Source organism: Natator depressus, chromosome 5 (assembly GCF_965152275.1).
Source record: "Natator depressus isolate rNatDep1 chromosome 5, rNatDep2.hap1, whole genome shotgun sequence".
NCBI lineage: Eukaryota > Metazoa > Chordata > Testudines > Cheloniidae > Natator > Natator depressus.
Window position 1 is genome coordinate 48,852,673 of NC_134238.1, and position 15,358 is coordinate 48,868,030.

Sequence of the window (15,358 nt, forward strand, 5' to 3'; positions counted from 1 at the left end):
GAAATGTTGATGGGGACAGACTAAGCTTTAGACATTAAAAATGCGCTAAGCTACATTTTATTTGACTGTACTATAGACAATAATATACCTTCAGTTTGAGATTTTATAGATACGCAATATTTTCTGACATGTGAAAAATATGTTTCATTCAAAATTAAATAGACATTATCAACTTGTTTGTATTTTAATTAAGTAATTAAGACTTTTAAAAAGTTTTGATAACCCTTTGAATACCACAAGCAGTTTATTTTTTTAGATCCCTTGAACAAAACAAAAAAAAAAGAAAGGAGGAGTACTACTGCCCTACTGATGTCTTTAAGGGTCTTTCAAGGAGAAGAGAATAATGGTGTTGCTCTCAGGTCTACCCACATATGCTCAGTAATATTCATTCTCTCCTGTATCAGTGTGCACACACACCTGCTGCTTAATGCTATAGCTTCTAGGGAACACTCTCTTGGAGGACCCTGGGGAAGAATCATCCTTAATGCTATAGCTTCTAGGGAACACTCTCTTGGAGGACCCTGGGGAAGAATGTGCATGTGAACTCCCCACAGAGTAATGCATGAGTGATACTGACTTGCCAGTGAGACAGAAAGCACAACTGGACATCAAAACAGTTAAAAGGCCTACCTCAGTTACAATAATTTTGTGCTTCTTGGTTAACAGTAGGAACTAAATTTTCAGATGTGTGATTTTATTTTTGTATCTGTTGTTAAAAACACCAAAGGTTACCACAGTTTGTTCCTACTGTTAAACAACTAACACCAAACATTACTAAGCATCCTTTTAAATGCTATTTACAAAGCTACAGAAAGTTTTCATATGTAGTTAAACATACACTCCCCTCCAAAGCTGTAGTACTGTTCAGAATTTTTACATTGGATTTAATAACATACAGTTTTAATAAAGTTGTTGAATTTAAGACTACAAACAAAACATGTTTGCAGTTATTTCTTAAAATTTCCATTATATTTATAAAATTAGTTTACTGTAAATAAGGAGATTATTCATATTTACAAAGCAGACAAATCTGAAAGCAACACTTCCCCTTCCGATGTTATCCCTGCTCAACTTTTAGCAAATATGTACTTTGAAACTATCATGGCTCATTTGTAAACCTTTGCATATAAAAACATTAAGGCAAAGACATCAGAGCTCTAGGAGCCCACAAGATTATATACACACCTATGGGCTTTACATTTAAAAGGGCCATATGTTTCTACAATAAAAACAAAGCCCTTCAAGTTACACATAAGACTTTTGACGATAAATACACTAAAACTTAAAATCTAAATTTGAATTAAGACCTATCAGTGTAGAAGGCTAGTTTAAAAATTCTACAGACTTAAGCTAGGGTTCAATGTTTTGTAATTTCTCTCAGGAAAGGATTAATCCAGTTAAAACAAATCAAAATTTTCTACAATGCATATGTATCCATTATTCACAGTTCTGTAAGTAACTCAAATCAGGAAATTAAGACTACCAATTTCTCAAAACATTTAGTTCATTTCTCACAATGCAGTAAATTAGTTAAAACTACAGGATAATTTAAACTAATAATTCTGGAAGCTATAAATTCCTGCCGTTACTCTGCATCGCTCCCACTATGTTGGCAGAAAAACAGTTTTCACTGGGAGGGCATGACTTCGGAAGCACAGTTTGTGTTTGCTAATACAAATGCAGTACGCTGGAATCGGTGCTATTTACCGGGGCAGTTTTATTGTACGAAAAGTTAAATGAATAACCTCTAACTTTCAAGTATGAGTTTTAACAAAGAGATTAGGAACGAATGAGACCTAGTTGGAGTTCCCTTCCAGCGCATCCCTCGAGATACGTGGTCGGTAATGCCACAGAAGTCACCATGTCTGGAGTATGTCCAGCTAGTGCTTTGCAGGACCGTGAATCGGTGCATATCCAACAGCAGCGCACAGCGAGCTGTGCCAGCTTCTCCCTACAGCAGCCTGCCCCAGCCTTGGCGCGACCAAGGGAGCCGGCTCCCCACAGCTGCAATAGACACACTCGGCAAAAGGGCACCCCAGCCTCAGCTGCGCCCCGTGCCAGAGGGGACCGGCTCACGGGTCCTTCCACAGCAGGGCTCCGTGTGCGTCCCGGACACCCCAGCCCCGCCCCGCCCCGTCCCGTCCCGTCCCCAGCAGGGACGCGAGGCGGGGAGGTCCCAGGACTGCCGGCAGCGGGAGAGGGCGGGGACACGGCGCACGAGCGCGGGGACTCCGACCCCCATCTCCTCCCGCACCAAGGCCCAAGCCCAGCCCTCGGGGTGGCGTAGGAGCCAGAGCGGCTTGGCCCAGAGGGGACTCGGCTATGCCGAGTCCTGTCCCTCCCCTGCAGCGGGCAGAGCGGGAGCGAGCCGCGGCCCGAGCGGACACAACCAACGGCTCCTACCCAGAAACTCTCCACGAAAGACGCCATGACCGCGCCGCCGCCTCAGCGCTGGGTGAGCCCGGCTCCGACGGCCTCAGCCACCAAGACCCAACGGAGGAAACAGCCACCGCCGCCGCCCGCCACAGAGCGCCGCCCTTCCCTTTACTGTGCGGCAGCCACTCTGCAGCCCAAACCGCCCCGGCGCGCACGCGCCAGCCAGCCACGGCCACCTCCCCCAGTGCGCAGGCGTGTCGCTGCACCGCCCGCCCCTCCCCCGGCCAAGGGTGTGCGCAGGAGTCGAGAGCGGGCGGTGCTCGGCCTGAGAGGGGCCCGGCCGTGGGAGAGCGCGGGTTTCGCGCTGCCTTGAGTTCTGCAGCAGCGCTGGCCCAGCGCTCGTGGGGCGGCGCGGCTGCCCCAGGCGGCACAGGTCCTGCTGCGCTACTCGCCACTTCTAACGCGTGTCGGGAATTGAAATAGTAAAATAGGGAGCCGGCTCTGGCAAGGAAAAGCTTTCGCACCCAAGCAGCAAAGCCCGACGCTTGAGGCAGGTTCGATAGAAGGCGGTAATGTTTTAAGTCTGCCTCAGCAAAACGTTTCCCAAAAAAAGTTCAACTACGCTCCTTTCTTCAGCCAGTCAAGACGTAAGGGTGAGCAGAGAGGGGAAGGTTACAGTGCCGGGGTGGACAAGTTCTGTCTTATCCAGAGTGGCTGCTAAGCGATGGGCCCCAGTTGAGGTTGTTTGATCAACATGAGGGCCGCTGCCAAACCACTGTTCCTGACACGGTTGAAGTTAAGGGTAAGAAAAATAGTACAGCTATGGTGAATGATGCATCATGATCAGCACCTTTCAAAAGAACATAATTCCTGCTCAATTAAAAAAGGATTCATGTTCTGGTAGCATCAGCTCTTTTATCAGACATTGTAGAAGCAGGTGGAATGGATGCAAGTTAGCCAGGTCCATCAGTAGCTCCAGAAGACGCTCAGTCAAGGGACAAGCCCTACTGTGCTTATGGTGCAGCTCCAAGATATGAAAACAGGCTTGTCATACACTCATGATAACAGTAGGTCAGAAGTTTGTGATCACGGCAGTAAATTCCTAGAAATGATAAAAGTCGTCCTCAGAAGGGGTTGAGAATAGCAGTAGTTTCACTAAGAAACTGACCGCCACATTATCCAACCCCTGCTCTCTTCTTCAGACTGGTTATCTTCCCTCTTCATAGAAGCCAGGTATGAAGAACAGGTGGACACCCTCCCACATTAGAGATTAAAACTACTGTGCCAAAAGGCAGAAAAGCAGCAGCTGACATGCCATGTCTGCCTGGAGCTCTTTCCAATAACAGGTTGACCGATGTAGATACTTCAGGGCTAGGATCCAAATCATTCCCTGCTAAGAAAGTGGTAACCCCTCTCCAGTATATGTTATCATGGGGACAACTCAAGAGGGAGCTGCAAAACAATAAAGCTGAAGCACCTTCGGTATGGAAGTTTCTACTGCCAGTGCTTTGCTGTACTTTTTCTGTGTACAAATGGAAGACATTCGATTTAGGTTCTTATACTACCCCCATCAGCATTGTATCTGAGTATCTTCCAATAGTGCATTAAGCATTATGACTAGTATCTGTCACAGAAGGTTGATTTGTTTGGTGAGGGTTTGTTTGTTTGTTTTAAGTGTACATGCTGCTGTGCACAAGAGAAAAAGGTAAGGTCAAAGGAGTGGAGGTTTTGCATTTGGAGCAAATGGAGGTTAGGTTTCCGATACTCCTTAGTTCCTGTAGGAGTTCATTCCACAGTCTTGGACCAACCCCAGAGAATGATACATCTCTTGCACAGACAAACTTTACACTGAGTGAGTTCTACTGTTCCAAAACAAGTGGAGTTGACTGAAGTTTTCATACCAGAGGTTTAGGCAACCTTTTAGAAATCCTAAGTCCAGACAACAAACGCTATAAAGATAAAGACTAAGGACTTGATAACATCCTCTGAGAAGCCACTGTAAAGATCAGAGGACAGGTTTGATGTAGGTGTAGTATCCCACATTGCTGAGAAGACATGCTTTAGCAGTCTATATTAGCCAAAGCTCCCCAAGATCTGATAGCTCCATGCCTACATGAGGATACCAACACTGTAATCCAGAGGAGATATGACAAAGGCAGGTATAACTAAGGCCAGCTCATCATCTCTCAGGATGGGAGTTTCCAATCCAACCAGACAAGGCAGATAGCACTGCTTGTGGATTTTGTTATGTGAGAACTTGGAGTTGATGACAGTATATGGTCTTACGAGGTGAAGAGTAGGTGGAGGTATGTGTCATCTGCATAGTGCTGACTCTTGCATACATTTCTTACTGGTTCACCTAGTGGCTGCATATAGATGTTGAACAGGACCAGAGAGAATTTATCCTTGCCTGACTCCAAAAGTGAGAAATTTAGTAGTGGAGGTGCAGTTTCTCATCTCTACTCGTTGAGTGTACCCCTCCAGGGAAGGACTCGAACCATTTTAGCACATTACCTTGTACCTCTGCCACCTCTCTCAAATGGAACAGCAGTGTCTCATGGGTCAACAGTGTCAAATACTACAGAGAAGCCCAGGGGGATGAGAATGGACATCTGGCCACTCTCCACTGACAGCTGTACATCGTACATCAGGACCTAAAGAGGGTTCCATCCCACATCCCAGCCTAAATCCAGATTGTGCTGGGTTCTAGGATATTAGCATCAATTAGATGAATTGTAGTTATCCATTGTCTAACTTCTCTATGAGCTTGGTCCGGAATGGTAAAACAGATACATCCAAGGTGGATTTCTTCAGTGGTGGTCAGATTATTGTACGTTTGAAGGAGGAAGGGAAGATTAATTCACTGAATGAAGCGTTAGCTATTTCATTCAGAAATTGTTTATGACTCCTTCATCAGCCAGAGAGGGCATAGGTCAGATTCCCAGTTGGGAGACTTGGGTTGAGATTCTTTTAGGGTATCCCAGTAGCCCTTGAGGAATGAACGTATTGAACTCTGGAACATGTTTGTTAGGTGGTATATGGGGATCGATGAAATTTGAGAAGCCTTTGTTAATATTCAGGAACTTTTTGGCTAAGTAGGATAATAGTTATTTCACAGTATTTGGGTTCTGTTTTGGCCTGCAGGCACTTAAGATTGATGACACTGTTTATCACCTTGGGTAGCTCATTAGAGCAGGATTTGGCAGCTTCAATGGAAGCCACTAGGAAAGTTTACTTGGCCTATTACACAGTCTCAGTGATAGGCTTGAAGAAATTCTTTGTTTCAACTTCAGTTTTTTGCCATCAATGGCAGAGTTTCCAGCCCACTCTCCATCTGGGGCAGAGTGTCAGAAAACGAAGGAGGTCTGTGTAGGAAGAGGCCATGTGTTAATAGTCAGTGCTAACATACAATGATGATTCACCAGATCATTCACTCTTTGTCCTGTGGGTGAAGGGCTGCTGTTGTCCTTCAGCATGCTTGAAAATTTGATGAAGTCTATGAGTCTTCACAGTAGAGACAGCATCATAGGTCTTTGACCACTGGCTTAATAAGGTCATGGTCTGTTCAAGACAGCGGCTGGGTTGTGATGTCCCCAATATTGACATCTAATTTGAAGACCAGGTTGAAGGAGTGACCAGCTGTGTGGGTTCTATCTGTGAAAGTTCTAAAGAGGCAGATAACGAGACAAGTTTTGGGCCTTTTACAGCGGCAGCCTTGTCAACAGCTGTTGAAATCTCTAGGACAAGAAGTCTGGGGTATTTTACCACAATCACCAATGTATCAGGAGCTCGTTTATGAGCCAATTAAACTTTGGAAGTCTCTAAATAGCGTCTGTATTAGCATTAGCTCTGGTTTCTATTTTTAGAAAAATAAAATGGAGTGAATCAGGGTGGATAAAAAAAAAACAATGATTTTTTTAAATTTAAATTAGCTTTTTCCTCAAAAAAGGATTTTATCAAAAAAATCCATCTAAAGATGGTTTTAATTAAGATACATTATAGCTCAAAGATATCTCATCATGGAATAGGGATTAGACATTCTAATTCTATAGTATGAGACAATATAGTCATATAATGTTTAAGAAAAGTTTTGTAAATGAGTTTCAATAGTTCATGGATTAGGGACCCAATCTTATGGGGTTCCAGGGGCTTCTGTGTAGATTTAGGTTAATTTTTCTATCTACCCAATGGGACTCAGTGCTTAGTCTAGAAGATACCAGCAGAGATGCTTAGTTGTGCAGTTCTCAAACTGCGGATTTGTGTCTCCAGAGATAACATGCTTGTTAACAGCAAAAATGTTTTAAAATATATAGAGGTGAGAAATAACAGAATAAATAAATAAATAATAAATAAATAAATAATAATAAGAGTCAATCCCCTCTCTCTCTTTAAAAGTGCAAAGTTTCAAAAAGTTCAATGAATAGAAGATTGTTGGGGGTGGAATAGATCTGGACAAGGAGAAGAAGTCTGGAGATAAATGTGAGAAGGGAAGGACAGGCAGTAGAAACAAAAGTGAAACTGTTTGAGCAACATATTCCAGAAGTCTGGAGGTCTGTGTGTAGCCTTCATTGATTTGAGATCTACCATACCATTCTCTCACTAGAAGGGAAAACCTATAATGGCAGCAAGCCGTAAAAGAGACCCAGTTTGGGAATATTTTAATGAAGTTCCTCTACCTGTGGGTAAGACAGGCATGCGTGCAAAATGCAAACAGTGCAACAAAGAAATGCAAGGCCTAGTTGCCTGAATGAAACATCATGAGAAGTGTTCCTTCTCAGGTGGAAGCTGCGTTGAAGATGATAAAAGGAACATGTCTGAACATGCAGGATCTTCAGGTTGGTAAACTTTTTTATTTCAGACTTCTTTCCTAAGGACTGCCTATCTTCCTTATGGACTATTCTTGAATTCTCATGTTTGAGCAAAAAATATAGTTGTTACTCTATGGTACTATCATTTTAGATGCAGTTGTGATAAAAAATAAATAGCTGAAATAGGCAGATCTGTTTATTTACAATTTCACCTGTAAAATTGTACAGAGTGTCAGTGAATGCAATGAGTAATACTAAATTAGCAGTATGGTAATCCTAATTAAATAACTGCATTGACTTATTTTGTTTAGGAGAATCCATCCTCAACTTACAGGATTCTGAAGACTATCCACCTTCAAGATCATCATTTTCTATAGTTTGAGTTACGTCATGATAGTGTTTCAGTCACATCATGTATGTCACATAGGCATAGTATATCACCTATAGCAAAAAGAAAAAAAAATCTCCATCTAGAAATAATCATAGATAAATTTGTGAAAAGAACCAGATTACAAAAAGAGGTAATGGATGAAAAAATTGCCCAGTTTTATGCAATCAACTCTCCTTTCCGTATGATTGAGAACCCACACTTCATTAACACGGTGCAGTCATTAACACCAGCATACAGTCCACCCACCTGAGCAGATGTTGCAGGCAAATTGCTGGATAAAGTGTATGGAAGAGAAATTGAGCAGTGTGCAAACGGTATAGAGAGTGAAATTGTTAACCTGAGTCTTGATGGGTGGAGCAGTGTCCACAATGATCCTGTTGTATGTGCTTGTGTGACAACATAAGAAGGGAATGTCTTCCTTACAGAAACAATTGATACATCAGGAAATGCACCCACAGCAGAATACTTACAAGTATCAGCAGTAAAAGCGATAACAAAATTGTGAAAAACAATTCAAATATCTAGTACGCAGCTTGGTCACACACAATGCTGCAAGTGTATCCAAGATGAGAAGAAATTATTTAGAAGAGGGTCCCAATAACACACAGTTGCAGTGCTCATTTGATGCACCTCTTAGGCAAAGACTTCAGTGTTCCAGAAATAAAAGCTAATATTGTTGAAATTACAAAATACTTCCGTAACAACCATTTTGCAGCAGCTGCTCTGAAAAAAGTGGGAGGAATCAAGCTAACTCTCCCACAAGACATGCGATGGAACTCAGCAGTGGATTATTTTGAGCACTATATCAAGAACTGGCCTAATCTGATGACAGTTTGTGAACAAAATCAAGAAAAAATAGATGGCAGTGTCACAGCCAGAGTTGTCAACATTGGGCTTAAGAGACATGTTGAACACATGCTGAGTACCCTGAAGCCTATTTCTGAAGGCTTGAACAAAATGCAGGGAAATAGCTGTTTTATTGATGATGCTGTTGAAATTTGGAAGGAACTGAGTGAAATCTTAAAAAGAGAAATATGTAATGACAGAGTTAAATTAGAAGCATTAAAAAAAAAAACAACCGAATGGGACAAGCACTCTCTCCAGCTCATTTTCTTGCAAATATTCTCAATACTCAGTATCAGGGTCAAACCTTAACAGCTGAAGAAGAGGAGTTGGCTGTGACATGGACATCCAGCAATCAGCCCTCCATAATGCCAACTATAATAAACTTCAGAGCTAAGGGCGAACCATTCAAGAAATATATGTTTGCTGATGTTGTTTTAAAGAAAGTCACACCAGTGAACTGGTGGAAGTCATTTAAGTACTTGGATTCAGAGACTGTTGAAGTGATAATCTCACTTAAGAAGCAGTAGCTTCTTCTGCTGGTGTAGAAAGAATATTTTCTTCCTTTGGACTAATTCATTCCAAATTGAGAAATCGTTTGGGACCTGAAAAAGCAGAAAAGCTTATTTTTCTTTTCCAGATTATGAACAAACAGGAAAATGGAGGTGAAGACAACTGAGTTAGCTGCAGAAGCCAATATTTTAAGTTTCTCATGTTGACCTGGCTGACATATTTTTTAAAAAAATTAAATCAACTATTTTAACTATTTTAGTTAACACAATTTTAACAAAAACAAACCTGATTTTAAAAAACTTGAATGTTTAACTAAATTCAAAAATTCATATGCTTGTTTTGTTAAAATATATGTTTGCTGTTGAAGAAAAAAAATCCAGAATACATAATGTTTTTAGTTAAATAAAACAATTTAAATGTCTGGTGATGTTCTCCTCCTACTACAGCTTGGCAAGAAAATCCTCGAAATAATAATGTTTAACCTGTTGAATTGGAGATAGTTCACCTCCCAATGACTTCATAAGTATCTGCTTCAATTACCTTTGGTAAATGAAATAACCAAACAATCATTCATTTTCTGATATAGCTGTAAAACTAATCTAAAAAGTTTTCAAAATAAATCATTTACAAAGTGCATAGTGTGTACCTTCTAAAAATAAAATCTACATCTATCTCTGAATTGTGAAGAATATGTATTAAGGTTATAACAACCAACAAGAATGCACTTTTCTGTAGAAATCCATGATTAAATAGAGTCTTCCTGATTAGTGATTTAAATCAAATACACCCTGGAGTGAATTCATCTCACTTGTGGATCCTCTTGGATTTGATGTTTGAAAAGGTGAATGCAGTGCCACCAGGCTTGTCCTGTCTGTGATAGGCCAAGAAGCTGACGGGTGGAGGGAGAGGAAGAGAAAGAGAAGGGGGGCTAACAGAGCTTGCAGTGTCATCAGGCCGGGCCTCTTATGCAAGCTCAGTTGAGTGCTTAATCTCTGAAGAGGTCATACATTGTTTGTTGGCAACACACCTTGCATTGATTAGCATAAATTTTAATTCAGGTAGTTTTTGGTTACTGTCTTGGGGCCTGTACAGTGGATAGATAAGGTTTCTGTTTCCTTGGACAGTTCCTCCCAATTTGGTCTGTGAAATGTAAAATAGTGCATTGCATCATGGCATGTTCTGACTGGAGGAAAGGTTGGCTGGTTCACAAAATCTCAGGGCAAGACAGGTCTTTTGGATCCTTTTGGCACTATAACTTGATTGAGTCCTGAGACTTCACAGAGCTGGAGAAGTGGTGAATGTACTGGAAGCATGGTGGAACAACACCACTCTGTAGAGTCAAGTCCAAGGAAGGGATGAGGGGAGGGAGTCAGCATCAGGCATTCATTTATTTAAAATAAGTTAATGTGTTGTCATAACACCCTTAGTGCCTGCACTGGCTTTGTGGGGGGGGGGGGGGGGGGGGGAGGAGAGAGGAATGGAAATAGAGTGACAGCTGTAACTATTTTTCTGACCAGAAGATGGCAGCAAAGGCTGCAGGAGCAGAGCGGAGGCTTAAGGCTCCTTCCCATATGCAAGATAATCGTTTGGAAGCCTCAATTCCTGGCCATGGTTCCTGTACTGGAGGGTGATCTGGGAGAGGAGTCATAGCCTCACTTTCACATTTTAGAAACATTAATTTTTCAGAATGAAACAGTGGCCCCTGCCCTGCTACTGTGTCCATTATGGGATGGGGGTGGTGGGGAGGAAGGGGGAGAGAGGGAGGCAGAGAAAGGCCAGAAGAACAGTGACCTAGCCCACTTTAGTTTCCTGACATCAATTCAGAGCTTTACACAAACATTAAGCTAACTTAAGAAAAATATGGGATGTCCAAATCAGTTAAGTGAATCTTAAACACTTATCACTATAGAAATAATGAGTTTAGGGAACGCGTCAAAAGAAAAGCAAAGAAGGAAGCAGCTAGTATTCAGCAAAATCCCATTCTTTCTGCTGAAGCAAGAGGATAAAAACAGTCATCTGAACAAATTTTAATGTCGAAAATATGTATCATGAACAGGCTTGCTTTAAGGTCCAGCATTACAAAAAGAATGGATTTCCTAGGGTTTACTAATTTTCTGTGGAGGATTATTAAAGAGGAAGGTCCTTTCCCATATTTTGAGATAGAAGAAATTGAAGGAAAGCTATATAATCTGTTCTGTGCCCTTTTTGCCTTTGGTTAAAAGCATGGAGGAAGGCAAGGGCACATGCGTGGACCAATGGACTCTGCTTACAAGAATTCTCTGAGTGCAGGTGCTTGGAGTGAATGCCCATACCCACAGTGGAATATACATAGGGCTCGGGCCTTGAAGAAACATTTGTTATGTTTGTAAAGGAACAGGGTGATTTATTCATATCATATTTTGATGAAGTATTTTCTGTTCTATCGGTAACTAGGGAGGATGTTAAAACTGCAACTTTAAACATTTTACAAATCAGCAGGACCAGGTAACTTGCACCTAAGAGTATTAAAATAATTGGTCAAGGAGCTCTCTGAACCATTAATGTTGATTTTTTAAAAGAAGTTTTTGAACACAAAGTTCCAAAGAACTAGAAAATAGGTACCTATATTTTAAAAGGGTAAATGGGATGACCCAGGTAACTAGATGTCAGTTAGTCTGACCCCAGACAAAATCATAGAAAGGTTCATATGGGACATAATCAGTAAAATATTAAAGGAGAGTATCATAATTAATGCCACTCAACATGGTTTTATAGAAAAACCTCTGAGATTAAAAGTTTGGTTGATAACTGTATTGACATATTGACTTCTGTAAGACATTTAATTTAGGCCTACATGTCCTTCTGATAAAAATTAGCACCACACAAAAATCAATGTAGCGCATATTAAATGGATTTAAAAACCGGTTAACGGATAGATCTCAAAAAGTAATTGTATATGGGGAATTATTATTCTATGATGGCATTTACAGTGGGGTCCTGCATAGATCTATTATTGGCCAAATGCTATTAAATATTTTTATTAATGGATCTTTAAGAAAATAATTGTTGCTGGTAAACTTTACAGATTACAAAATTTGTGAAGTGGTAAACAATGGAGTCATGTCACTTACCCAGATCAATTTGTATCACTTTGGTAAGGTGGGTTCCTTTGAACATGGATTTTAATACTGACAAATGTAAGGAACAAAGAATGTAGGTCACAAAAGACGGAGGACTATCCTGGAATGCAGACACGCTGAAAAGCGCAGAAGTAACAAACACAACAGCAGCAGCTCAGTGCAATACTGTAGCTCAGTGGTTTCAACATGTGGTCCGTGGACTCCTGGGGGTTCACAGACTAAGATTTTTCAAATGGGTCCACACCTCCGTTTGATATTCTTTTAGGGGTCCACAAATGAAAAAACATTGAAAACCATTGTAGCTAAAAGGATTAGCACAATCCTTGTCTATATAAGCAGGGGACTATCTAACAGCAGGGAAGTGGTATTACTCACTAGTGAGATCATTACTGGAGTACTGTGCCCAGTTCCAGTGTCCATAATACAAGGAGAACAGATACATTAGGAGAGGGGCTTCGGAGAAGATTCATGAGAATGTTAGAGGATTACAGAACATGCCTTATGATAGATACTCAAGGAGCTCAATCTTAAAGAAAAGGTTAAGGGGTAACTTAATCACAAGTATAGGTACCTATGTGGGGAACAAAAAAAAATTATAACTTACTCTTCACTCTAGCAGTCAAAGCTCTCATTGCACCAGTGCCAAAGAGAGGTAATATAACCTCCTTACTCCTAGTAGGTATTCTACTATTTATACATCCATGGATCACATTAGCCCTTTTTGCCACAGCACCACACTGGGAGCTCACATTCAGCTGAATACCCAACATAACCATCAAATCTTTTTCACAATCACTGCTCCCCAAAACAACAGAACGCCACTAGCCATCACCTTCAGCCCCCAACTAAAACCCCTCCAACGCATCATCAAGGATCTACAACCTATCCTGAAGGATGACCCAACACTCTCACAAATCTTGGGAGACAGGCCAGTCCTTGCCTACAGACAGCTCCCCAACCTGAAGCAAATACTCACCAGCAACCACATACCACACAACAGAACCACTAACCCAGGAACCTATCCTTGCAACAAAGCCCGTTGCCAACTGTGCCCACATATCTATTCAGGGGACACCATCAGAGGGCCTAATAACATCAGCCACACTATCAGAGGCTCGTTCACCTGCACATCCACCAATGTGATATATGCCATCATGTGCCAGCAATGCCCCTCTGCCATGTACATTGGTCAGACTGGACAGTCTCTATGTAAAAGAGTAAATGGACACAAATCAGATGTCAAGAATTATAACATTCATAAACCAGTCGGAGAACACTTCAATCTCTCTGGTCACGCGATTACAGACATGAAACTCGCTATTTTACAACAAAAAAACTTCAAATCCAGACTCCAGCGAGAAACTGCTGAATTGGAATTCATTTGCAAATTGGATACAATTAACTTAGGCTTGAATAGAGACTGGGAGTGGCTTAGTCATTATGCAAGGTAGCCTATTTCCCCTTGTTTTTTCCTACCCCCCCCCCCCCCAGACGTTCTTGTTAAACCCTGGATTTGTGCTGGAAATGGCCCACCTTGATTATCATACACAATGTAAGGAGAGTGGTCACTTTGGATAAGCTATTAGCAGCAGGAGAGTGAGTTTGGGGGGGGGGGTGAGAAAACCTGGATTTGTGTTGGAAATGGCCCACCTTGATTATCATACACATTGTAAGGAGAGTGGTCACTTTGGATAAGCTATTACCAGCAGGAGAGTGGGGTGGGAGGAGGTATTTTTTCATGCTTTATGTGTATATAATAAGATCTTCTACACTTTCCACAGTATGCATCCGATGAAGTGAGCTGTAGCTCACGAAAGCTTATGCTCAAATAAATTGGTTAGTCTCTAAGGTGCCACAAGTACTCCTTTGCTTTTTGCTCCCCAAGATACTTTCACAGAGAGAGAGACAGACTATGGCCTACATTCTTTGTTCCTAGACGTATAACTTTACATTTGGCCATATTAAAATGCATACTCCTCTGTGCTCACGCCCAGTTTACCATGCAATCCAGATCATTCTGTATCAATTGTCCTGTCCTCTTCATTATTTAACATTCTCCTAATATTGGCAAGGAGAGAAAACAGATATTTTACAGATCCGCATTTCAGATTAATACCTAATAATACCTACCTGTTTCGTAGCATTTTCATCAGCTCTCAAAGCACTTCACAATCTCTAATGTATTTATCCCCACAACACCCTGTTAGATAGGGAAGTATTATCCCCTTGTTTACAGATGGGGAACTAGCACAGAGAAATTAAATGACTTGTGGGTGGTCACACAGAAATAAGTGGTAGAGCAGGGAATTTAATCCAAGTCTCCTCTCCCAATTCCTAAGCCAGTGTTCTAACCACTGGACCATCTCTCCTCTCATTAAGTCTATTGCCCAGAGAGAGTTCTTGCTTTTTTCTGATCCTATATGACCTCTTGGGCATCCTGCATTTTAGCCCAGTAACTCCTCACTTAACGTCCTCCCGCTTAACATTGCTTCAAAGTTACGTTTCTGCTCAATTAGAGAACATGCTCATTTAAAGTTGTGCAATGCTGCCTTGTAACGTCGTTTGGCTATCTCCTCTGTACACTGCATGTAAGATTTTGTGGAAGAGTAGCAACTTTACAAGGGAGCATTGCACAAGTTCCCCTTCTCCGCCTCCTCCCACTCCCTCCCTGCGCTTCCCCCACCACCAAACAGCTGTTTGGCAGCACTTAGGACTTTCTGGGAGGGAGGGGGAGAAGCGGGGAAGTGCTGCGTCTCCACTCCTCCCCCCTCCCTCCCAGAAAGCCTTAAGCGCCGCCAAACAGCTGTTTGGCAGCACGGAAGCACTGGGAGGGAGGGGGAAGAGGTGGGCCTGGAGTGGAGCAGGGACGGGAAGAGGCAGGCCTGGAGCATCCCCCAGCAAAGTCAGTGCCTGTTCTTCTCTGGGTAAGCTGCCACTGCTGCTGCGAAGGTGTTTCCTAGCGTCCTTGCCTGCAGCGGGCTGTGCCTGTGTGATGTAAGCCAGGGGCACTTCCCAACCACAGTACAGTACATAATGCCTTTTGTCTGCCCCCCAAAAAATTTCCTTGGAACTTAATCCCCTGCATTTACATTAAATCTTATGGAAAAATGGGATTCGTTTAACATCGTTTCACTTAACATTGTATTTTTCAGGAACATAACTACGTTAAGTGAGGAGTTACTGTACTGAGGAGCAAGTCACTATACAGCCTGTTAAGAGAGGCTGAAAGAGGCCTATTAAGAGAGAGAAGAAAGGAACAAAGACTCTTTCTTAGCTTTAAGCGCTGGAAACCAGTATTGGAGTCTTCC

General features: G+C 41.9%; 1 protein-coding gene across 2 annotated transcripts in view; it reads right to left on the reverse strand.

Moving 5' to 3' along the window:
• FCHO2 (FCH and mu domain containing endocytic adaptor 2) overlaps window positions 1-2,598 on the reverse strand; it is a 242,751-nt gene extending 240,153 nt beyond the window's left edge. For both annotated transcript variants that reach the window (XM_074952749.1, XM_074952748.1), the window contains exon 1: window positions 2,404-2,598. In XM_074952749.1, coding sequence (XP_074808850.1) covers window positions 2,404-2,430 — 27 coding nt within the window. In that variant the 5' untranslated portion in view covers window positions 2,431-2,598. The remainder of the gene's footprint in view (window positions 1-2,403) is intronic.
• Window positions 2,599-15,358: the final 12,760 nt, after the last annotated feature.